Raw genomic sequence first — 25,286 nt, forward strand, 5'->3', positions numbered from 1 at the left:
ATGGGTCGTGGCGACCCCTCGGAGGAGGGACGGCTGACTGTGACTCTGGCGCTCTCAGACCCAACCGCGCCTTTGCAGACGGGGGCGGCTGCTCTCCCACTCCTCCACCAACAAGCTTTGCAACGGAGGGCGCCCAGCCGGCAGGGGGATTTAAAGAAACGATGGCGCGCCACCGCCTTCCTCCCAGCCGGGGGACCAACACGGGCTTCCCAGTAATCAGACTCGAGGCGCGGGGGTCCCAGTCCCTCCCGTCGGGAAATCGAGCGTGTAGGAATCACGGAACATCCAGCTGGATGGGGCCAGCTTTCGCAAGAGCGACTTGCCCCTCTTAGCCGCCTAGGGGTGGGGGGATCCAGGGGCGCGCCCCGCCTCCCCAGCCCAGCGCTGTGCAGGGCGGGCGACTGGCGCTCACAATGCGGGTTCGCGCCCTCGGGGCTGGAGCCGGCGCGTTGCCATGACAGCGGCCCGTGGGGCGCGCGCCCGGGCACGCCGCCCCCAGGCACGCGCAGTCTCCCCCCCGCTCGACCCCCCCCCCCGTGGCTGAGCGCAACCCCCCCACCCCGCCCCCGGCAGTGGGAAGGGGCCGGGCCAGGCTCCTGACGTCTGTGCGGGGCTCGGAAGATGGCTGCGGAGCCCAGCACCGGGCAGTGGCTGCGGCGGCGGCGGCGGCGGCGGGCGGGGAGCGCGGCGGGAGGGGGCTCTGCCTGGCGCGTGGGGCGCTGAGCCGAGAGGCGCGGAGGCGGCGAGGGCGCGTGGGGGACATCGGGGGCCGCTGGGCACCTCCCCCCGGGTCAGCCGCCGAAAGATGGGCAGCGCGGAGGACGCGGTCAAAGAGAAACTGCTGTGGAACGTGAAAAAGGAGGTAAAGTCGGGGCACGGACCTCCGGGGGCTCGCGTCCCTGTCCTCACGGCCCACGGGACAGAAAGATCTGCGCCCATCCCAGGGCGCGGGCGCTCACGGGCCTCGGACAGGCCTGGACTGGCTTCGGTTCCCGCCCGACTCCCGGATCAGGGGGCAGCACCCCTCGGCCCCAGGGGCTAGGCCGGCGCTTCAGGGTTTGTTTGCTCCGCGATCCCGCAGCTCCCCACCCTGTGACAGCAGCAGCTCTGGGAGACCGAGGGGGAGGGGTGGCGGCGATTTCTGGAGAACGGAGCTGCCCCTTCATTGCCCTCGCCGCCTGGAGAGGGGGCGGGGCCCGCGCTAAACCGGTGACTTGGGGGCTTAGCTCCGGTTTGCCCTCCACCCCATTCGGTTATCTTTCTGGGAACTGAGTCTCGGCTGCATGAGGGTTCGCCGCACACCACATCTTCTCACTCCACGCCCACCTCCATACCCAGAGGCCAGGGGGGCTTTTTGAGAATGGTTTTTAAGACTCAGATTTTTTTTTTTCCTCTTTTGAGGAGCCCCCCCGCCCATGTCACAAAGAGAAGTCCTTCCCTGTACGTACTAATGTCCTCTACTTTGTCCCTGCCCTAAAACCCATTTCCATTCATGGGCGGGGAGGGGGAAGGGGAGGTGCCCGTGTGAATGACTCACCCGCATAGGCAAGCTGGAGCGCTCCAAACCCACAGAGTGGATTAGAATGGATGCAGCTTCTGAATGGAGCCCTGGACTCTTCTCATCTACCTCTGTCGGCCAGATGTGTCAACTCCATGAGGGCAGGAAACCTGTTTTATCCAGAACTCTATATCCATGCCTGACACACAGTAGGCACTCAGTGTTGTTCAGTTGCTCAGTTGTGTCAGACTCTTTGCGACCCCGTGGACTGCAGCGCTCTAGGCTTCCCTGGCCTTCACTATCTCCCGGAGTTTGCACAAACTCACGGTCCATTGAGTCGATGATGCCAACCAAAAACCAACTCATCCTCTGTCGCCCCTTCTCCTGCCCTCAATCTTTCCCAGCATCAGAGTCTTTTCCAATGCACTGGCTCTCTGCATCAGGTGACCAAAGTATTGAAGCTTCAGCTTCATCAGCAGTCCTTCCAATGAATATTCAGGATTGATTTCCTTTAGGATTGACTGGTTTGATCTCAGTGATCATTGGCACTCAATAAATGTTTGGTAAATAAGGCCTATTGAGACTACAAAGCCTGATGGGAATGCATAAACTTTGAAATAGTCTGGACTTAGCTCTTTGTGATCTTGAATAAGTTACTTAACCTTTCTGAGTCTCAATTTCTACATCTCTAAAATAGGGATATGATATTTAGCTGATATTGAAAAATTTACCATATTGGCTCCTTTCCCCTTTCCTAGAGGTTGCATATTAAACAGCAGAGACAGTACTTTACTGACAAAGGTCTGTATAGTCGAAGCTATGTTTTTTCCAGTAGTCATGTATGGATGTGAGAGTTGAACTGTAAAGAAAGCTGAGGACCGAAGAATTGATGCTTTTGAACTGTAGTGTTGGAGAAGACTCTTGAGAGTCCCTTGGACTGCAAGGAGATTAAAGCATACAATTCTAAAGGAAATCAGTCCTGAATAGTCATTGGAAGGACTGATGCTGAAGCTGAAACTCCAATACTCTGGCCACCTGATGCAAAGAACTGACTCATTTGAAAAGACCCTGATGCTGGGAAAGATTGAGGGCAGGAGGAGAAGAGGATGACAGAGGATGAGATGGTTGGATGGCATCACTGACTCAATGGACATGAGTTTGAGCAAGCTCTGGGAGTTGCTGATGGACAGGGAGGCCTGGTGTGCTGCAGTCCATGGAGGGGCGAAGAGACACAACTGAGCGACTGAACTGAGAGGTTTCAGGACTGGAGAAGGCTCAGGGTTCTTATAGAATTCTGGAAGGCTCATAATTAAGGCTCTGCATTAATTATAGCCTGGCTATTGTGCCCTAAATTTGTTTCCTTACTTCCTATTGGCAAAGAGGCAGTTGAAGCCATCACCTTTCCAACTGTGTTTGAGAAGCTCCATTGTACTTTTGCTGTGAAGTGGCCAAGAGTTTTTTTAAGTCCAGGAGTATATCAAATTAACATTTAAGTCCCAACTCTTGTCTCCCCAAGGAAAAAAAAAAAAATCTTAAATCCCAGTGATTATCCTCAGGAAACAGTGTAGTGACAGAGACTTATATGAACAGTGTAAACAAGAATAAAAATGTAGCTATAGCCAAACTATGGGTGCATGTGCTAGGATTGTTGGTGCATTCCAAATTTGGGGTTAGTCAGGGATGATAGGAAAGATTTCAGGGAAGGCAGTATTTAGAAGGGCTGTCTGTACTACTCTGAGAATGATTCTTAGACAGATGTGAGAAATGTCCAGGATATGCCACAGCTCTGTATATGACCAGAGGTTGACCCACTCTGAACTCTTGGTTCCGTTGACCTTCAGGGCTTGATTTTGAGAGAAACATATCCTTTCTTATCCTACATATAGAGACAGTGGGGGCGATTGTTGACTGACTAAGCTGGCTTTTCACAAAGGACCTGTAGTCCTTTTTTTTTTTTTTTTCTGGTCCTCACTGCATGACTTGCAGGATCTTAGCTCCCTGACAGGGGTTTGAACCTAGGCTCCGGGCATGAAAGCACTAAGTCCTAACCACTGAACCGCCAGGGAATTCCCAGGGCATAGATGTGTGTGTGTGTGTGTGTGTGTGTGTGTGTGTGTGTGTGTGTTAGTCACTCAGTCGTGCCCGACTCTTTGCGACCCCATGGACTGTAACCTGCCAGACACCTCTGTCCATGGGATTTTCCAGGCAAGGATACTGAAGTGGGTTGCCATTTCCTTCTCCAGGGGATCTTCCCAACCCAGGGATCGAACTTGGGTCTCCTGCATTGCAGGCAGATTCTTTACTGTCTGAGCCACTAAAGGCATCTAGAGGTCCTCCTAATCCAAAAATCTGCCCCAGCAGCCTGCCTTAGTTGTCTACTGGTCTTTGAGCTGTGACATGATGCTCTGTTTAATGCAAACACCCCTTGGGAAGTAATCTAGGAAGCTTTTAATAGCTTAGAGTGCAGGATCGGTCAGATCCTCCTTTACCTAAACCACTAACCATTAGCACTTTGCAGTAAGGAGGAGACCCCTGGTCCTTCCTCCATCCTCCCCAGACTTTAGAAGCTCTACCACCTTACAAACAGAAGTGAGGGCCTGGAGAGCAAGGGCAGCATCAGGACGCTGGACACAGGATACTGTCCAAAGAGTGGCAAGACTCGCTCTGACCAGAGCTCACTAAATCAGTAAGATTTAAAACAGGGATTGAAGTAATCCATCCCTCTAATCTTCAGTATTAGTATTTGTCTCTTGGCAGGTTCCCCCAGGGGCTTCCCTAATGGCTCAGATGGTAAAAAATCTGCCTGCAATTCAGGAGACTCAGGTTCAACCCCTGGATGGGGAAGATCCCCTGGAGAAGGAAATGGCAACCACTCCAGTATTCTTCCCTGGAGAATTCTATGGACAGAGGAGTCTAGTGGACTGCAGTCCATGGGGTCACAAAGAATCCAACACGACTGAGCAACTAACAAACACACACACACACATACACACACACACACACGTTCCCCCAGGGCATCAGAAGTACTTGGCTTCAGTGTTGGGAATGAACTAGAACCTCCTATACTGCTGAGGGGAATGTAAATTGGCAAAATCTCATAATGCCAAATACCCTCATCAGAAATTCCTTGCTGAAAAATATAAATCCAAAGAAATGAGCCCCCATGTTCACTCAAAGACACATCTAGAGTGTTCAAAGCAGCACTGTCCATAACAGCCCCAAATTGGAAGCTACCCAAATGCCAGTCAGCTGTGGGTTGTTCACACAATGGAGAATGAAAGGTGTACATCCACACACAACATGAACAAATCTCACAGTCACACAAACTACACACTGAGCAATTCCCTCTCTAAAAAGCAGAGAATCCCACACATGCGCTCTATGCTGTCAGGATATGCGCTCTATGAAGTCAGGATAGTGGGTACCTTGCAAAGGAGTAGTGACTGGAAGGAATCATGGCAGAGTCGGGGGCTACTTGAGGGTGCTGTTTCTTGAGCTGATGCTGCTTTCACAGGTGTGTTCAGTTTGTAAAAATTCTTCAAGCTGTGTAATTACGATATATTTGTTCTTGTTCCGTCGCTCAGTAGTGTCGGACTCTGTACAACTCCCTGGACTATAGCATGCCAGCCTCCTCCGTCCTCCACTGTCTCCCAGAGTTTGCTCAAATTCTTGTCCACTGGGTCGGTGATGCTATCTAACCAACTTACCCTCTGCTGCCCGCTTCTCTTCTTGCCTTCAACCTTTTCCAGCATCGGGGTCTTTTCCAGTGAGTCAACTCTTAGAATCAGGTGGAGCTTCAGCAATGGTCCTTCCAGTGAATATATACCCTTTTCTATATGTTTATTGTACATGAATTTAAAAGGTTTTTAAAGTGTTTTCTAAAGAAAGCTGTGACTGCTTACCTTACAAGATATTCTGAAGCTTTTACATTCAGGTAGGAACCCGAACATAGGGTTTTACCTAGACAGAGAGAAGGCTGGGCTTGTGAGCATGTGGGGAGTGTCCCTGACACCTGGATGGACTTACCCTCCCCTTGGAGAAGGGAGAAAAGGAGGGTCAGGTGTCTTCCTGCGGCCTGTACTGAGACAATTTGTCCCTGAAGGACAAGCCTTCTGCAGCCAAGTACAGATGTGCAAATAGCATCCCATCCCTGTTCTTACAGCAGGGTCCTTCCTCCTGGGTTGGAATATCTGAACTGATTGATTAGTGAGTTTATAGCACCTTTTTTGGCTTCCCTGATGGCTCAGTTGGTAAAGAATCTGCCTGCAATGCAGGAGACCTGGGTTTGATCCCTGGGTTGGGAAGATCCCCTGGAGAAGGAAATGGCTCCCCACTTCAGTATTCCAGCTTGGGAAATCCCATGGACAGAAGAGCCTGGCAGGCTGCCTTTTTCTGGTTGCATTTCCAAGACATTTGGCAATGTCTGTATTGAAGAAACTTTCCTTCCCCAGCCCTCCCATTCCTATCCTCTACTCTGCAAGTGGCTGAACTCAGACCAGGCGGGCAAGCCAAGCTATTTACTTGCTCACAGGCCTTTGATCAATCAATCAATCAATCAATAACGGTGCCGCCCATTTATTCACAGGTGAAGCAAATCATGGAGGAGGCTGTCACCAGGAAGTTTGTGCATGAAGATAGCAGCCACATCCTTGCTCTGTGTGGTGAGTGAGTGACTGGAGGGTAATGAGAAAGGGGTTTAAAAACTGAGGATACTGCCCTGGGGCCACAGGAAGAGTCCTCAGGGTCAGTAGTTTTCAAATCGGGTTGTAAGTCAGAATCAACTCAGAAGCTTATGAAATCTTGTTGGGTCCCATCCCAGACCTACTGAATTAGGATCTCCAGGGCCCAAGAATCTGCTTTATATGTCTAGTCCCTAAAGACAATAGTGCTCAAATTTTAGCATCATAGTCACCTGCTGTTGTTGTTGTGTTTAGTGGCTAAGTCATGTCCCACTCTTTGTGACCCCATGGACTGTAGCCCACCAGGCTCCTCTCTCCATGGGATTCTCCAGGCAGGAACATTGGAGTGGGTTGCCATGCCCTCCCACTCTGGTACTCCTGCCTGGAAAATTCCATGGGCGGAGGAGCCTGATAGGCCGCAGTCCATAGGGTCATGAAGAGTCTGACACGACAGAGCGACTTCACTTTCACTTTTCACTTTCATGCACTGGAGAAAGAAATGGCAACCCACTCCAGTGTTCTTGCCTGGAAAATCCCAGGGATGGCGGAGCCTGATGGGCTGCTGTCTGTGGGGTTGCACAGAGTCGGACATGACTGAAGCGACTTAGCAGCAGCAGCAGCAGCCATGCCCTCCTTCAGGGGATCTTCCCAACCCAGGGATTGAACTCATGTCTCCTGTGTCTCCTGCAGTGGCAGGCGGATTCTTTACCGCTGAGCCGCTTGGGAAGCCTAGAGTCACCTGTTGGGCTTGTTAAAACAGGTTCCTGAGTCCCAGCCCTGGAGTTTCTGATTCTAGTATCTCTGAGGTGAACCCAGGAATTTGCATTTCTAACCAGTTCACAGGAGATGCTGGTGCTGCTAGTCCAGAGACCGCACTTTAAGAACCACCAGCCTCAGTAGTTGGGTTGGGGAACCACAGTGCTGGTTTATCCTTGCATTAACTTTGGGAATGGGCCTGTGCCTTTGGATGCTTTCTGTACTACATCTGTTTTCTAATCAATCCCACCTGCATTGCTACAACATTCCCAACTCTCCAGACACTCAATTGCATGCAAATCCACAGGAGGATCGAGGAAGTCTAGCCAAGACTTCCCCGCTCAGAGAAGAGAAAGTCTGTAATAAACCACCGCTTCCTGCTCAGCGTGAACATTTCTGCCTTTGTAGGAGCAAGACTGTCTCTGCACACAACTGAGTTTTCTTGGATTTCCAGGAATTTGACTTTCCATTTGCCATCTTTTGCAAAAGTATCTATTTATGTATTTTTGGCTGTGCTGGGTCTTCGTAGCTGCACGGGCTCCTCTGTAGTTGCGGTGTGTGGGCCTCTCATTGCGGTGACTTCTCTTGCTGGGGCACACAGGCTCTAGGGCATGCGGGCTTCAGCAGTTGCAGCCCCTGGGCTCCAGAGCACGTAGTTGGGGTGCATGGGCTTAGTTGCTCTGCGCCGTTTGCCATCTGTGTGTTGTTTTCCTTGGCCTCTGAAGTTGGTGTCTGGTGTTCATGGAAGGGAGGTTGTGTATTTCTGAGCGGAAGGAATGAAAGGAGCAGATCAAGAGAGGGACACTTCTCACAGTAGTACGGTGAGGCCGATAGAGCTGCCCTTCCCATCCATCCAGCAGCAGACACTGAAGGTCCCCCAGGTTCCAGACGCTTCCTCTACGTAAGGCAGGGAAATAGCAGTGACAAGGTGAACTGTCTCTCTGTCCCCAGGGGATTACACTCTGTGGGCAGACAGACAGAAAACAAAAGCACACAGGAATATATCCTGGAGTAACAGGTGTGGTAACAGCTATGAAAAAAAAAAAAGCAGAGAAATGTGGGAGGCGACTGGGGAGAGGCGGCCTGTGAGCAGAGCCCGAGCAACAGGCTGAGGGTTCAGGCAAACCCTGGTGCTCTTCTTCTCAAGTTGTGCTGGACACGTTCCTTGACTCCTGGCACCCTCAGTGTGCTCCTCTGAAAACAGGGTGGTGATTCCCACCTCAAGGGATTTTCCTGGGGATTGAGGTGATGCATGTGAACATTCCTACCTTTGTAAGAGCTCAGGAAAACGTCCGTCTTTCCTCCTCTTCTGGGCATTAAGGCTGAAGCTAGGTTTGCAGGATTTGAGGTCCTACTATCTCCCTTTTGGGTAAGTTGATTGTTTGAGATGATATAGCTCTGGTCAGGTCCACAGGACCAATCCGATCCCACCTTTTCTCTGGCAGAAGTCCTGCTGGGGAAAAACCATGCTGGTCTCAAAATAAGTGACTTTAGAGAGTATTAGAACCCTACTCCCTTCTACCTATGCTGAGTCCCCCTGACATCAGCCACTGTCTGTCACTGTCACCAGAAGGGCTCTGCTGGAGGCCCAGTGGCACCATGGCAGTGGTGCTCAGCTTCATCCAGAGCACACACAGCAAACGCAGAACAATGAAACAGCGAAAACAGCTTGTGCGTGGGCGCCGAAGGTGGGTGGCGGTGGGGGAACGGGGACGAGAGGCAGGCGGGAATCTGTGGGCTTCCCACCATCAGGTCCATTAGGGTGAGAAGAAACTGCCTGCTCTCCTCTGATCAGTCCAGGGGTCCCGGGGAAACAGCAGGGCTTTCACTTCAGCCTCTTGCCTTGAAGCCCATGCCTCCTTCCAGCAGGCAGAGATACCACCTTCAAAATGAACGATTCTTGTACTTTCAGTCAGTTTTGGTCACTGAAATAGATCAGTTCAGTTCAGTTCAGTCGCTCAGTCGTGTCTGACTCTTTGCAACCCCATAAATTGCAGCACGCCAGGCCTCCCTGTCCATCACCATCTCCCGGAGTTCACTCAGACTCATGTCCATCGAGTCCATGATGCCATCCAGCCAATCAAGAGTCTATGAAATTGACCCAAGTCTCCAGGGTTCTAAAACCAGCCCCAAAGCAAGAGGAGCCCGGTTTGGCTGGATTTCAGGAGGTACCTTAGGTCAAAGTGCAAACTGAAATGCCCACAGGGTCAGATGAGAAAGTCTGGATGTGGGACAGCAGGCAGTGGTCAGGAGTGGGTACAGCCCTGGCCAGGTTTGAAGGGGGCAGCCACCACTCAGTTTCTGCAGGAATGCTGGTCCTGGGCTTGCCACGGCCTTTGTTTTGTTTTAAGAGAAGCCAGCAGTCTGGGTTTCTGTAAGAAATGTCCCAGTTTTTAAATGCTGATAACTAACTCCCATTAAAAAAAATTGTGTGGGCTCAACAAGAGGCATCTGCAAGCCTCTGCCAGTTTGCTGCCTCTGCCTTGGGCTCAGTGCACAGTCACTAAAGTGAACGCCAGCAGGAGGGGCTGCCAGCAGAATAAAGCTAAGTTGAGCCGGGCATCTGAGACCCATGGGAAGAGGAATCCTTACACTGTACTAATGGTGGTGTTCAGTGGTGAGGTGGATCCCAGCTTGAGCTCAAAGTAAGGTTGGTTTAAAGCAGTGATTATCAGCCCTTTCTCCTGCCTGCATCACATGGTGGAATCATAACCAGGGATTCCTGAGGGTGTTGGGGGGGCAGGCAGGAAGAATAGACATGTACTGATAGAAAACTCCAGTCTTCTGGCTTTTTGGAGATTCTGATATGCCAGGCTCCTTCACCCGCTGGGAAAATGTTCAGAAGTGCATTTTTAGTTGGAAGTAGATCCAGTCTTCCCCTGGGTCTTGTTTTAAAAATCTTTTGACCATTCTACATGGCATGTGGGACCCTAGTTCCCCTACCAGGGATGGAACCCACGCCCTCTGCATTGGCAGCACAGAGCCTTAACCGCTGGACCACCAGGGAAGTCCCCTGCCCTGGGTCTTACAGTGGTCCTAGCCATATCCAGAAGTCAGCTTTGTTCTGAGGGGAAATGGGAGTGCAGAGAAACGGAGTGGAGTGAAGGCTGTGGAGACTGGATTAGCTATGCAGTGAGTGACCCCTTTCCCTTGAGCTTTATAGAGGCCTGGGGTCCTGGGCCCCTCTGCCCTGCCCTGCCCCCTCTGTTCATGGCAGAGGATGGCTAGGGGGTGTCTGACTGAAGAGGGCAGAGCCTGAGCTAGAAGAGCTTCCCTAAGATTCCTTAGAATATAGACATTTGAACCAGAAACATCACCTTCTGGAGAGCCTTAGAAATGGAACTGAAAAATCCCTGGGTCAACACCTAGCCCCGGTGTTCTGTTCCTTAAGGGGAGGAGGGAGACTCGGGGCCTGGCAAGGAACACGCATTTGTTGTGTGTTTGCTGGGCTTGCTTCTAAACCTGTCTGACTGGAAGCTTGTTTCTAAACCAGCAGGTGGTAACCTTGTGAGCAGGCCCTGCTGGCACACCCGGCCTGCAGGATGGGGGATCTCTGTGTGCTGCTCTCTTACCAAGGAGAGTGGCTGGAGCGCTACCCTGAGACGCCCCCTCCCAGCCCCCCAGACCTGGTCACTGCCCCTGCCAGAGAACAGACCCAAACCCCACTGTGGAAGATGGCTCTCTAATATCCCCTCTTCATCTTTTTTTTTTTTAGTTTATGTATCTATTTTTTTATTTGGCTGCACTGAGTCTTTGTTGTGGCATGCTGGAGCTTTAGCTGTGGCATATGGGATCTAGCTCCCTGACCGGGGATCAAACCCAGGACTCCTGCACTGGGAGTGCAGAGTCTTAGCCACTGGACCACCAGGGAAGCCCCTCTCTGCTTTATCTTGAAAAGTCATGTCAAGTTTGCCTTTTCCTCCCTAATATGGCCTTTGACACTTTTTGACTGTGGACCCTTACTGCTGAGTGAAATGAATGCTTCCTATTTTCACTCTGCTTCTTGAACCTGCAGGTGTAGGCCAGTATCTTCTGCCACCCCCTCCTCCAGAGGGCAAGGTTCTTTGTGGCAACTCAAGCTCAGGGTCAAACAGCAGATTGTCTGAACTCTGCGTTTGTAATATGCCTGCTCACTCTCTTCCCATGGAGGGGTCTGGGGTAATTTAGGGCTCCACCGAGGAGCACTGGGCCTCCCCTCAGTTCCCAGCTTAGGCCTGGGAGTGTCTGCCTTCCCAGTGTCTCTGCTCCATTCCCATTGGGCACTGAGGTTGGATTTTTAACCACCAGTGGGTAGAAGGACCTTAGGAGGCCCACGGAGAGGTTCCAGGCCTGGCCAAGCAGGTTCTTCGATATAAATATCCTCTGGCATTGGGGGTGGACCCAGGCCAGAGGGGGCCAGCCCTGCCATCAGTCCCCAGGCTCCCTGCCCTCCGCCTGGCAATCGGTCCACCTGAGGTTGCTTTGGGCTGAGGATGAGCTGTAATGGGAGATGGGGGTGGAGTCTCTGGAGCTGGGAACCGCACCAGGGCTTTATTAACCAGCTCCCTGTTGCTAAGCGGCTTTCGTTAGCCGGGGAAGGTCCGCCGCAGCAGCCAGCTCCTCTAGGGAAAGGCGGGGAGATACTAATGAGCTGGAGAGAAGCAGGAGGATGCGTCCCACCTGGGATGCTGCCGCGTGTTCTGAGCGTCAGATACCAGGCAGTTTCCAGTCTCTCTCTTCGGTGAAAGGGAGCCCTTCTCTCTGCTTCCCGCCCGCACTGAACAGCTCATTCTCAGCTTATCTGTCCCCCACTTTGCACCCAGAAGCGATTGGGTAGGCAGGAAGGCCCGCTGGGGGACTGGCTCACGCCCCTTGTCGGGGTGTGGCTGAGGGCAGGTGGCAGCGGTCTACAGCCGAAACCCTAGCGTCCGACAGACCTTACCTGGCTTCACAGACTGAATATGTCACCCAGCATGTGACCATGCCCTCTTACTCAGCGACTCTGAACCTACACCATAAGGTTGTTGTGAGGGGTTAAAGGAGTGACGGGAGCCAAGCACACAGCATGGAGTATGCAGTAGGTGCTCAGTAAGTGTCATCACCACCAGCGACCTTCTGCTTTGTTCTTGAAAGTGATCTTATAACCTTCCCCATAAAGCCTCCTAGAACCCTCTCCCGGATTCCCTCTGGGAATCCATGTTTCTGGGAACTTGGAGGATCTGGACAACCAGAAATTTGAACTCTGGGAACCCAATCTAGGAATTTGAAGATATTAAGAAATTATTATTAATTCTGTAGGTGCAGTACAGGTATTAGGCACATGTTTTTAAAAGTCCTCTTTTAGAGATACAACTGAAATATTTGTAGCAAAAAATACATGATGTCTAAAATTGGTTTCCAAATAACCTAGGAATAAGGGGAAAGTGGTTGGAGGTGGTGTAACTAAAATAAGATTGGTCAAGCCTTGCTTATGGTGTGTGATGGGTACATGGGGGGTCATTTTATCATCCTCTTTTGTATATGTTTGGAATTTTCCATAATGAAATGTTTTGTTTTGTTTTGTTTAAAAAAAAGGAAGCAGAGAAGAGGATGGATAGAAGAAGAGATAGAAATAGCAAGTGTATGTAACTTATTTTACAGGAAATATTTTTATTTCAACACATCTGTATTGAAGGCATCCTTAAATAGGATTATGGGCATATAAGCCTACAGAAGAGACAAGTACGCATGTCTGTCCCACTCTCTGGGTGCTGGACCTGGATGTTGGATACAGGAGGGAGGGGTCTAAAGTCCTGCTCCCTTGTGGCTCAGCTGGTAAAGAAGCCACCTGCAGTGTGGGAGACCTGGGCTCAATCCCTGGGTTGGGAAGATCCCTGGAGAAGGGAACAGCTACCCACGCCAGTATTCTGGCCTGGAGAATTCCAAGGGGGTTGCGAAGAGTCGGACACAGCTGAGCGACTTTCACTTCACAGCACTACATGCTAGTCACTGAGTTTTCATAACTGAATTTGCCTTGTAGACTGAAGACATTGTGTTCACTCAATACACAGAGATTGTCCTATTCCCAAACTGACCCAGGCTCTGTCCCCAAGTCCATGTACACACATCTGTGAGCGGTGGGGGCTTCACTGTCTAGCATCGGTACCCAGGGAGGGTGGGGAGAACAAGGGAAGGAGCAGATGTTTCTGAAGGGTCCTCCCTGATCCTGGACCCCCACTTAGAACCAGGAAGGACCTGTTGTTGGCTGAAGCTGCTTCCTCCCCTTCCCATCCTTGGTCTTCTAAACCAGAGACAGGGTCTGGGCTGGGGGACATGGGTAGTTCTAGACAGCAAACACAGGAAGGGCACAAACCTTACCCTCTCTTGCCTTCAACAGCCCACAGTAGACCAGCCATCATCTGGCTCCCCAGCGGTAGGATGGTCAGTCGGGCAGTGGCCTGTCATGGTGAAATTCCAAAAAGAGGAAAAAGGGTAGAAACCCAAGTCACTGGACCCCTGCACCACCACAAGAGAGCTTCTATAGGGAAAGCCAGAGGCCTGAAACCTCAGCGCTGACCACAACTGCTGCAGCAGGCTCTGAAGGCTGGTTTTGTAAGAAAAACAAGGGCGTTTGCAGCTCCCCTGTCCCAACAGAAAAGTTCTCGGTGCTCTGTCTCCCCATCCATCGGTGCCCATGGGAAATCCCTGACCTTGACAGAGCCACAGGCGCGCCTGTCTGGAGGGAGGTGGGGACCGTGGCACATGTCCACCCTGTCCCGCCTTCTCGGGCTGCCTACGGAGACCGCCCCGAGGAAGGGCACCTGGAGTCTCTCCCTGGAGATCAAGACAAAGCCCTTCCTCAGGGAGACAGCCCCAGATGACCTGTCACAGCAGTCACCACACCATCACGTTCTTGAGAGAGGTTACATAAAGGGGAGCAGCTAAATGGTTTAATACCTAAGTGGGGATACAGGGCCAAGGGAGGTGGTGGTTTATTTTTTTTAATTGAAGAAAATAGAGAATATTTCGGAGAAGGCAGTGGCACCCCACTCCAGTACTCTTGCCTGGAAAATCCCATGGATGGAGGAGCCTGGTAGGCTGCAGTCCATGGGGTCACCAAGAGTCGGACACGACTGAGCGACTTCACTTTCACTTTTCACTTTCATGCATTGGAGAAGGAAATGGCAACCCACTGCAGTGTTCTTGCCTGGAGAATCCCAGGGATGGCGGAGCCTGGTGGGCTGCTGTCTATGGGGTCACGCAGAGTTGGACACGACTGAAGCAACTTAGCAGCAGAGAATATTTATTTACAAATATGCATGCGTGTTCAGTCACATCTGACTCTTTGTGACCTCCATGCACTATAGCCTGCCAGTCTTCCCTGTCCATGGAACTTTGCAAGCAAGAATACTGGGAAGTGTTAGTCATTCAGTGGTGTCTGACTCTTTGCAACCCCATGGACTGTAGCCCGCCAGGCTCCTCTGTCCATGGAATTTTTCAGGCTCGAATACCGGAGTGGGTTGCCATTTCCTACTCCAGGGAATCTTCCTGACCCAGGGATCGAACCCTGGGATCTCCTGCATTACAGGTGGATTCTTTACCACTTCACCATCTGGGAATCCCTTATATACAAATGGAAAATATCTATTGGGGAAAAGTGAAAGATACAGGGAAGAGAAGGGACGTTTGCTGGATTGATGTCCTTGAGACAGTGGGTCCCTTGCCGAGCTGGGTGTGGCTGGCACTGGCCTGGCTCCCTGGGCAGCCAGTGTGAGCTCTGCACTTGGACTTTCCCCCGCATCCCCAGCGGGACCAGGAAGATGGGTATGTGCTGGATGAGCCTCATTTCCTTCACCTGTGTAATTCTGGAATCTCAGGGAAGGGCTGTCTCCTCCCAGTGAAAGTCTGGATGGGAGAGTTGTTTCTTGTTTTAGGGCTTTGAACAAGGCTGCATGCCAACCCCCCCCCCACCCCCAACACACAAAACTGAAGCAAACAGCCAGCATCACCAGTGCAGGCAGAGGGAAAATGTACCCCCGTTACCATAGAAATGCTCATTCCGCGTGGAGGCAGCTGTTATAAATCCCTGGGTGGAAATAGCCGGCCAGGGAAGTGGGGAGGGGAAAGATGTGTGATGCCCGGCCTCACCTCTTTGCTCCGCCCACTTTATCCACTGTGTGAAAGGAGGCCGCCCATCCTACCCCGGCTTCTATCTCCAGGTGGGTTGCTCCTCTCCTGGAAATCTTGGTTCTCCCCTCCCAGACTTTTGAAAATTCTGCTCTGAGTCAAGTCCCCCAAAACTCCAGGCCCCAAACCAGCCACCTGTTTAACTGTCCTCACTCGGAGGCTGAACTTGCCCGATGCACAGATGGCAGCTGGCGGAGGTGGGGGCCGGGGCACTGAACACACCTGCTCCTCCTGTTATCCACCCCTCCCGCCTCGGAGCCTCGGGCGCAGCCTCCACGCCAGGCTGTGCTGACTCCGGTCGCCGTGTCCTCCACCTCAGCCAACTAGCGTCACCCTTGGAAGGCCTTGGGCCCCCCTGTAACTGTACTGGGCTTGTCCAGGCCCCTTGGCTGCTGAACGCAGTTTAGTTGTGGATGTGCGTGTGAGAGCTAGGGCTGCTTCTGAGGACCCAGGGCTGATTGAGAACCCTTGTCAGTGCCCACTGCTGCGTTTCCTGGGCAGCCATGGCTTTAGTCCATTCTTTTTTGGGGGCTGTGTTTCGTGGCATGTGGGATCTTAGTTCTCAACCAGGAACTGAACCCACACCCACTGCAGTGCAAGTGCGGAGTCTTAACCCCTGGACCACCAGAGAAGCCCCACTCGCTTTAATCCATTCCTGTGGGCTCCTGAGACACCAGAGCTGCTCTCAGCCCACAGAATCATTTCTCGGTCTCTGCGCAGCTCAGATCACCAGTGACTGCCCTAAGCAGAGCTCGGGTGCTCCTCCTGTAAGAGGAGGGAACCAAACTAACCTGCAGACCCTACTTGCTGAGAGCTGGTGAAGGGTGGGGTGCCCATGGACAGATCCGAGCCTTTCTGAGTTGTGTGACAATTCACCTCCGGGATGGAGAGAATCTCTGGCATCTTTTCATGATGCAATTATTATTTTGAACCAGTAACCTGGCTCAAAAATCAAGACTATCTTGCTTCTTATGCCTCCTTCCAGAGTTTTTTATCCTAATCTTAAAAACGTTGTGTTTTTTGTTTACTCCACCCTTTTTGTCATCCAAAGGTCTCTTTTGAAGACTTTTCTGTTCTTAGCTCCTAGAGAGCATCCTCACTCTTTTTCAGAGTGGCATTGTAATTACACCGTATGAATGTGTCGTGCATGTGAGCGTGCATGTGTGCGTGCGAGGTTGCTTCAGGGTACCCTCTCTGTTCTGTCATCCTGGCTCACTGACAGCAGTTCCCTGAGCCTTGCAGTCAGTGGAGCAGGATGACGGAGTAGAGAGGGTGCCCTGGGCCCCTCTGGTACTGCAGCTCCAAAGGCCACCATAGGTGGGGAGTGAGAGGATCCAGCTTGTTGAGTCATGTCTGTTTCTCTGCTTCAATTCACTCACCCAAATGCTTCCATCCCAACCAGTCACCAAAAACAGTAAGTGTCGATCTGTTCTTAATCAGTCTGTGTTTTTCTTACGTGAAATGAGCCGAATGACTTATCAGGATGGTGTTTCCCATCTTTGGGGGCATCTGGAGTGGCTGTGGGTGGTACTAGGAACCCTGGTATCTGAAGCCTTCAAGTCACTGCTGGGGGACCAGGGCCAGGACAGCTCTGTCAGAAGGGGGACGGTTTCAGCTGACTTGGTGATTTGGCTGTGATGGGTGTCTCCTTGCCAGGGCCCTCTCCTGCAGAGGCTTCTGTGTGGCCTTTACCCTGGGGAGGGGAGCTTAATGGTCTGTGAGAGGCCCTCCTGGGGAGTGTGGACAGCTGGAGAGTTGGACATTATTGCTGGTGGCTCTGCAGCTGCAGCTCTGAGTGTGGGTTCACTGTACACGGGGAGGGACCAGGCAGGTCTTTGTGCTTGCATCTCTGTGAGTGTCGATCAGTGGATATGTCTGTGGTTCTGCTCAACCTGGAAGTCTTAGAGAGGGATTTTAAAATTTTCTGGGATCAGAGACCCCTTTTAGAAACCAAAACTCAAGGATTCTTTATCCAGAAAAGAACCACCCACCTATGCATGTGGGAGCAGGCTGATGATTCTGTGTACAAAGTTAGGAGCTCTCTGGAAAGTCCAGAAGCCCATCCACAGACCCTCTCAGGAGAGTAATTCTCAATTATTATAAGTGTTATGATCTTATTTTGCCTACGCACTGCACACGATAACATCTTTCATTGCACGCACTTCTCTGCGAGGTCCAGCCCTTTGGGAATGGGGGAGGCGTAGTGTGGTCTAACAAGTCCTGACTCAGGAGCCTGGGGAGTCAGAGTAGGAACACCTGGCAGAGGGTGTTACTTTGGCAGAGGGTTGATTACTTTGCTTGGAAGGTAGAGAGGCGAGAGAGATTTCTCCTGCTGCAAACATTGCCTGGCACCTTGCCCGTGTTTCACAGGAGGCACTTCAGGGCCACAGGGTGAGTGGGGGCACCGGATGTGCTCTTCTTCTCTCAGCGTTCCCTACTCACGGTGATCATGGAGGCATGCCTCCGCCCACCCCCAGAGAACTGTGTGCCCAGAGGCTGCCTGGCAGGCTGGGTGAGGCTAGGCCACTGCTTGGATCCCCAGCTCCCCAGCCTGGCTTCGCGCGTGCCACTCGACAGTCGCCTGGGGAAGGTAGGAAGGCTAATGACTCATTACCCCGGCAATTAGTCACGTCACTGAGAAGCTTGGTCCCCTGCAGGACTGATGCCGCCTGCTGCCACTCTGGTTCCTGTTCCTCTCTGCTTTTCTCCCACTCTGAACGGGCACTGCCACCCCGGGAAACAGTAACCACCTTCCTCCAGGTGTGGGCGTGTAGCTGCAGCAGGACCAAGAGCCTAGGACTAAAGGGCCACTCGTCTGTGCTCCCTGCCCCAGGGCTACGTAGGACCTCCAGGGACCTACCACAGAGCGGGGCATGCAACTCTGAAGTGGAGATTCCCCCACATGCCTTATACACACATGACACCTGTAGATACACCTGTCTTGCGTACACACGTGCTCACACATGTATGAATGTGGCAGGAGGGAAAGGCTGCGTCTCCCAGGCCTGAACTCCCAGGAGAGGGCAGGGGCGCTAACTTCCCCTCCCCTGGGACCACTCTCATTGAGCCGGCCGGCTTCCAGGTTGGCCCGAGGGGCTCTCTAAACTTCTCAACCTCAGTGCAAGAGACAGCCAAAACTTACAGGACAGCAGTGACCAGAACAGTGAAGGCAGAGATTAGGTGACAGCCGCTGCTTTCAGTGGTTGTTTCCGAAGTGCAGGTTTCTTTCTCTTTTTTTAAGATAGTTTTATTTGTTTGTTTTCGGCTGTGCTGGGTCTTCGTTGCCGCACGGGCTTCTGTCTGGTTGAGGTGAACAGGGGCTACTCTCTCGTGGTGTGTGGGCTTCTCACTGCCATGGCTCCTCTTGTTTCGGAGCACAGGCTTAGGGCCTGCTGGCTTCAGTACCTGCAGCGCGTGAGCTCAGTAGCTGCAGCTCCCAGGCTCTACAACACAAGCTCAGTAGTTGTGGCTCACGGGCTTAGTTGCTCCGAGGCATGTGGGATCTTCCCGAATCCCGGATTGAACCCACCTGTGTGTCCTGCACTGGCGGGCAGATTCTTTACCGCTAGCACCACCTGGGAAGCCCACCTCCAGCCCAGTCCCTGTGAAAGGAGAACACGTGAGGCAAGAGGAGACCTCCTCCCACCTGTGAGCCCCCACCCCAACACACCTGGAGGAGGTGAAAGGGGCTCAGCCCATGTTGGGGGCCCTGGCTCCTCCTCCCATCTCTGCCACTTTGTGATGCGAATCAGCCTTCTTCCCCTTTCAGGGCCTTTCCTTCCTCAGCTGTAAGACAATCAGCTTGGCCTCAGTCATGGCCAAGCCCCTTCCTCCCCCATACCGCCACACTAGTTTCTTTTTAGCATCTGTCTGTCCCAGGGCAGCTCCCCACCCTCCCCCACCACGCCCTTCTTTGCTTCCCGTGGAGCTTGTCTGCTGTGAGCAGCATCCAGACGGAGAGAGTAGGCCTAGCCCCTAAAAATATGAATGAATGAAGGGAAGCCCTCCCTGCATGGGAAGGAGAAATCTCTCACTCCTGCAGGGCTCATCAATAATTCAGGGCCGCCGTCAGGTCTGATCTCTGCAGTGGCTTCATCAATATTTCAGCTCCTTCTCCAGAGCCTCGTTCCTTAGCAACCGCATCGTTGGTGCTCTCCAGGAGGGCTGCCGGGCTGTGTGCTCCCCTCATCCCTTGTCCTGGGGCTGCTGTCCGCGCTTGCCCTCGTGGGCAGGGGTGGAGTCACCCATGCCAACCCGCCCTGGCAGCTTTGTCCTCAGAGCCTCAGGACGATGCCACATACAGGAGGCATGACACACCAGGCCAGGTGGCGGGAGGGGACAGGGATGGAATGGCACGTCAAAGCCCCCAGGGGTCCACCCTGGGTGGGCAGGAGCAGGGGTGAGGGCAGGAGCCCTTTGGGAGGAGGTCGGGGTGTATCTCCGTGGCCCCCCTAAGCCTGAACTGCACCCCCCCAGTCCTCGCCCGGGGCAGTCCTCGGCTCTGTGCTCCCCACAGATATGAGGGAGGGGGTGTTCTCCCCGTCGCCATCTTGCCTAGGCTCAGTTGCCATCCCCTCTGTGGCCCAGGTGCGGTGGAGGCTTGCCTCCTGCATCAGCTGAGGCGCCGCGCTGCCGGCTTCCTGCGCAGTGACAAGCTGGCAGCCCTGTTCACCAAGGTGGGGAAGACGTGCCCAGTGGCCGGGGAGATTTGCCACAAGGTGCAGGAGCTGCAGCAGCAAGTGGAGGGCAGGTGAGCCCTGGGCTGGCCCCGCCCCGCCCCTCCCTCCTGCTCGGTCCATTTTCAAGGGCCTCTCGGGTGAGGGGCCAGACTAAGGGTGGTGTTGAGGGGGTGGCCCTTTCATCTCCAACCCCTCCTCCCAGTCAGTCCTCTGGGTTCTCATCCTGTGGCACCAGACTCGGCTCCCAGAGCCACCAGTCTGCATTGTGGCTTGCCCCCCAAACCCTCACACTCCTGGAGCCCACCTCTCTCTTTGCAGGAAACCCTTGGCAGGCAACCAGGAGACCCTGCGGAGACAGGCCTCTGCCAGCGGGAAGGCCCCAGCCCTCAGCCTGCAGGCCCTGAAGCACATATGGGTGCGCACAGCGCTGATCGAGAAAGTGCTGGACAAGGTCGTGCAGTACCTGGTGGAGAACTGCAGGTGACTGCCCTTCCCTAAGACCCGCTCCCCACTCCCACCCTCGTGCCTGACTGCCCACCATGATCTCTAGGCATGCACCATTCCCTGTGGCACCCTGAACACATGGACCACCCCAGGCCACCCACAAAGCTCAGCCCTTGTGGACTCATTGCTGCTTGATTAGTGGACATGGATTGGGTCCTTGTGTGGACGTGTTTCCTTGGTGAGCTTGACGGCCCTGGAAGGAGGCCCGGAGCCCTGTGGTCACTCTGTCTGTTTCTTTCCTGGCAGCAAGTACTACGAGAAGGAGGCGTTACTGGCAGACCCTGTGTTTGGCCCCATCTTGGCTTCTCTTCTAGGTAAGGATGGGATCAGAGAGGCCTGTGCTGGCCCACAGCGGGGGCTCCAGGGCAGGTGCCAAGGGGCCACCCCCGAGCTGGTGGTCCCTGTCTCCACAGTGGGACCCTGTGCCTTGGAGTATACCAAGCTTAAGACAGCTGACCACTACTGGACCGACCCCTCTGCTGATGAGCTGGTCCAGAGACACCGTATCCGGGGTCCCCCGCATCGCCAGGACTCTCCCGCGAAGCGCCCAGCCCTAGGAGTAGGTGTCCCTCTTCCCACCCCGTGCTCACTCAGGGTGGGCCTCTGGGCCTGTGGCGAGGGCAGCCAGCCTATGTGCTCCTGGCAGATACAGGCGGTAGTGGCCAGCCCGGGAGAGCCTTCCCCGCACTGGCTTTTACGTAAATGCCAGGAGCCCAGAGCTGGTCTGAGGCCAAGGGCAAACTGGGGACAGGCAAGACCCTCGGGGTCCTTGGCCCCCAAGCCAACCTCCCTGGACAGGGGCCAAGCCGTGACTTTGTGCACAGATCCGAAAGCGACACTCAAGCGGCAGTTCGTCGGAGGATAGGCTCGCCGCCTGCGCCCGCGAGTACGTGGAGTCGCTGCACCAGAACTCCAGGGCCCGGCTGCTCTATGGCAAGAACAACGTGCTGGTGCAGCCGGTAGGGCAGCCGAACACCCCCCACCTCTCCCGCTTCCTGAGGGGCCCAGACCTCCAGCCACATCCAGCCCTCCCTTCAGAGGCTTCATTTCACACGCCTCATGCCCAGCCTTGAGCTGTCACGAGCCACGATGGCATCGGCTCCAGCCCACTGAGACCAGGAATTCCTTCAGGGGGCAGGAATGGCCGCCAACAGGCAGGGGGAACACCCAGCCTGGGTATCACTGACCCGGACACATCTGCTAGCCAAGAGGCTCACGGGGCAGAGGTAGTGGCCCCAGCCAGGCAGGGAAAGGAGGTGCCCACATCTGCAGGGGGCACATGACGCTCCTGCTTCCTCCCGGTCCCCAGGCCCAGACCCTGCGATGGGCCCAGTCTGGCCTCCGCTGAACCCACCTGGAGCTCCTCTTCCACAGGCTATCAGGAGCCTCTCAGGCCCTCATCTTCTCTGTCCTCTGTGTGTCTCCTGTCTGTAGAAGGAGGACATGGAGGCTGTCCCTGGCTACCTCTCCTTGCACCAGTCTGCAGAGAGCCTCACTCTGAAGTGGACCCCCAACCAGCTCATGAACGGGACTCTGGGGGACTCTGAGCTGGAAAAGAGGTGAGGGCTTTGAGACCCCCTCCCAGGAGTCAGGGAAGGGAGTGGGCACGTGCTCCCTGGCGGAGAGGGCATGGAGAGACCCAGCCTGCTCCAGGGGGCAGACCTCACTTCTTACCTAATGCCAAGAATTGCAAGGAGAGGCTGCCTGGAGAGGTTCCCGGAATCTCTCAGACCGAGCCAGGCCTGGGCACAGAGAGGTTTGTCTGAGCCAAGTTCTGGGCAGCTGCGACTGCCAAGCTCTCTGCTACAAGGACAGCACGGGGCCCCGGGGGACACGGCTGGTCGAGGTCGCTTCTCAGCCACAGTCGTGCTATCCTCTGGATAGTCTCACGGCGACTCGGCGGGGTGGCAGGTCTCGGGCACAGTGACACCAACCTGATTCCTCTGCAGCGTCTACTGGGACTACGCCCTGGTCGTGCCCTTCAGTCAGATCGTCTGCATCCACTGCCACCAGCAAAGTGAGCCTCCCCTGTGCTGGGCGCAGGGGTGAGGGGAGAGACGCCGTGCGGCCCACGGACCTCCTGTCCCCCTCCCACCGCCCCCTGGCTCTGGGCCCTCCCCCCAGCCTCACTGGTGCACATTCACCCCCAGAGAGCGGCGGCACACTCGTGCTGGTGAGCCAGGACGGCATCCAGAGGCCACCGCTGCACTTCCCGCAAGGGGGCCACCTGCTATCCTTCCTGTCCTGCCTGGAGAACGGCCTTCTGCCCCGAGGGCAGCTGGAGCCCCCACTCTGGACCCAGCAGGGCAAGGTACCTCCGGGTGAGGGGACATAGGGACTGGGTTCTCTCCTGCCCCCCAGCCCCCGTCCCCCATCCTTCCCCACATGGAGCTCTTTGCACCAGCCTAGGGGTCTCCTGCATCAGACCCCACCCAAGGCAGACTGACCACCCACCCCACCCCACCCGACCCCTACAGGGGAAGGTGTTCCCCAGGCTACGGAAGCGCAGCAGCCTGCGGTCCGTGGACGCGGAGGACGTGAGCACGGGGCGAGCAACCGACTACGTGTTCCGGATCATCTACCCTGGCCACAGACATGAGCACAGTGAGTGTCTCAAGCCTCGCTCAGGAGGAAGGTGGGGGGTGCAGCATCACCTGGGGCCAGGGTGGGGGGCAGCCAGCAGGGCCTGGCAGGGCCGGGGTGACCCAGGCAGGTTGTCGCTCAGCCTCGCGCGGGACCTGTCCCCCAACAAATCATCCCTCTGAGAAGTAGCCTCTTGTCTATCTAGCTGTCTTCTCAGTTGGTAACCCCAGGTCTCTTGGCTCAGAAGTCACTGCTCAGTATTTTGGCCATCTTTTCATGCCCTGCCCCAGGGGAAAAAATGTGATGAGACTAGAAATAGAAGGTGGGGAGCTCTCCGTTTCGCCTCAGCCTGCCACCTGACCGCCATAGGGAAGCCTGGGTGCTGGGTCAGCGCTGCCTTATGGGTGGTTTGTGGGTGCAAACTGTTCTCTGACTCTGCTCTAGCCAGGCCTCTCCCCCAACCTGCCACTGATGCGGAGGCAATAGTGGCAATCAGGGGCATCTAGGGTGAGGTTTGGAGCTACAAGGGGCCTCTGGAAGCCGGGAGTTGAAAGCCGGCTTTGTTCTCGTGGGTTATTGTCCCACCCGGACGTAACCCCTTTGGGCCCCAGGGGGCTGATCCACCAGCATCTACCAACCCCTGAGCTCCCTTTCTGGTCAGAGCACCGCAGTGAGCATCACCGACACATGAGCACTGGGCACTGCCCACGGGTTTCTCCCAGCTAGACTCGCTGAGCTTGGGGGCAAGGTCAGGGAATGTGCCAGCCCAGAGCACGTATTTGCCAGCCAGACCACCTGCTTCCAAGATGCGCTAACTCATACCAACAAGTGGTTGACCAGTGGTCTCTGTATTAGTGGACAGGCTATACAGACTGCAAACACACAGCCACAGCGTGAGTTCCCGACCAGTGTGGAGGGCAGGAGGTGTGGGGCCCCTCCGCTCCCAGGTTTGCCTGCCGAGGAGGAGACGCAGCTTTGGCCAGCCGTGTCTGCCGGCCTGGCACTTAATCTCGGGCTCTTGCTCGGCTCAGCTGTTGCAGCTTCCACTTGCCCTCTTCAAGGCTTGTCATTTCCCAGCTGCGGTCACCTCAAGGAACAGAAGCCCAGCGGGGTGACTCTTGACTCGGGCTCTCCGAGAGCAGCTCCGGAAAGGCCTGGGAAGGTTGGATTTTCAGTCTGAAGAGGGGGATTTTAGGGTGACATTCAGATGTGGTTCAGCCTGGCCACAACACGAGCTGAAGAAAGACAGAGATCCATCTGCCAACACTCATGCCCGGCCTCGGCCGTGCAGGGCCGGGGAGCCCCTGTCTTTCACTACCCCGACCGCCCCCATCAGTTCTCGCTTCTGTTCTTCCTAGAGAGGGCATCCTTCAAGAGTGAGCTCTGTAGCTGCCTCCCGGCCCTCACTTTCTTCCATCCTTTACCCAGTAATTCATCAAAAGGCTCTCCGGTCCCCTCTTCCACACCCTGCAGGCTCAAGGCGACCCCAGACTCTGTAAGGAGGGAGTCTGGACCCTCCTGCCCTGGGACCAGGGTCCTCACGCCTCTGCGTCTCTGCTGTTCTCTTTGAGCAGTCACTATTAACTACCACCACCTAGCGGCCAGCCGCGCGGCCTCGGTGGACGATGATGAGGAAGAGGAGGATAAACTACACGCGATGCTCTCAATGATCTGCTCGCGGAACCTCACAGCTCCCAATCCGATGAAAGGTTTTTATCCCTTCCCATCTCCCTGATCCACCCCTTCCTCCCGCCCCGCCCCAACCCCCTGGGCCCATGTGCCACCCACTGCAGGGGCTCAGATGGCAGTGTTGGCATTACAGGACTTGCACCCAGGAGGCAGATCAGGGAGGGTGGAAGGAGGCGCAAGCCAGAGGGACAGGACCAAGAGCAGCCAGCTCTGGGTTCCCCATCGAACCTGTGAGGGGAGGCTTCCCACCCGAGAGGGAAGAGATTAGAGATTCCCTGGTAGGAAGTCTGATTATCTGGTTCCTTCCTGGGAATGAATGGCTCTCTGAGCCCTGTTCCTGCTCCGGGGGTGGATCATGCTGCTAAACCCAAGACGGTGTCTTTCTCTCTCTCCCACTGTCTGGAAAGACAGGCCAGTGCCTCTGCCTCCCGACTGAACGTGAACAGGACGGAAGAGCAGGCCCCTCCTTGGCAGGGCTAGGGGCTGGACAGCTCATGGGGACAGGAGTCACCTGTGGTCAGGGAAGGGGTTGGGGCCACCATGGAAAGAGACCCAGGGCTCAGTTGACCCAGCTAGCACTTTAGCATGAAATCTAGAAATATCTGTGCCAAAGATATCACACAGCTGGTGTTCCCGCCCTCAGGGACCTGAGTGCAGGGTTACAAAGACCCCTTTACTGGGAATGACAGGGCAGTGCCCACAGCTTCTCTGGCCACCAGTCCTCTTGGGACAGAGCTTGACTGGTGGAGAGGC

The 25,286-nt window shown here is 54.6% G+C and overlaps 1 protein-coding gene across 2 annotated transcripts in view; it reads left to right on the top strand.

Moving 5' to 3' along the window:
- The first annotated feature begins 771 nt into the window (after window positions 1-771).
- Window positions 772-25,286, top strand: part of SGSM2 (small G protein signaling modulator 2) — a 37,471-nt gene continuing 12,956 nt past the window's right edge. The window contains exons 1-12 of one of the 2 annotated variants that reach the window (XM_068976042.1): window positions 772-862; window positions 6,084-6,159; window positions 19,666-19,828; window positions 20,076-20,237; window positions 20,508-20,575; window positions 20,675-20,820; window positions 21,086-21,220; window positions 21,696-21,820; window positions 22,211-22,278; window positions 22,412-22,572; window positions 22,739-22,865; window positions 24,419-24,553. In XM_068976042.1, coding sequence (XP_068832143.1) covers window positions 806-862; window positions 6,084-6,159; window positions 19,666-19,828; window positions 20,076-20,237; window positions 20,508-20,575; window positions 20,675-20,820; window positions 21,086-21,220; window positions 21,696-21,820; window positions 22,211-22,278; window positions 22,412-22,572; window positions 22,739-22,865; window positions 24,419-24,553 — 1,423 coding nt within the window. In that variant the 5' untranslated portion in view covers window positions 772-805. The remainder of the gene's footprint in view (window positions 863-6,083; window positions 6,160-19,665; window positions 19,829-20,075; window positions 20,238-20,507; window positions 20,576-20,674; window positions 20,821-21,085; window positions 21,221-21,695; window positions 21,821-22,210; window positions 22,279-22,411; window positions 22,573-22,738; window positions 22,866-24,418; window positions 24,554-25,286) is intronic. The other variant, XM_068976043.1, reaches the window with a different exon arrangement.

The sequence above is a fragment of the Capricornis sumatraensis genome, chromosome 8, assembly GCF_032405125.1.
Source record: "Capricornis sumatraensis isolate serow.1 chromosome 8, serow.2, whole genome shotgun sequence".
Taxonomy (NCBI): Eukaryota; Metazoa; Chordata; class Mammalia; order Artiodactyla; family Bovidae; genus Capricornis; species Capricornis sumatraensis.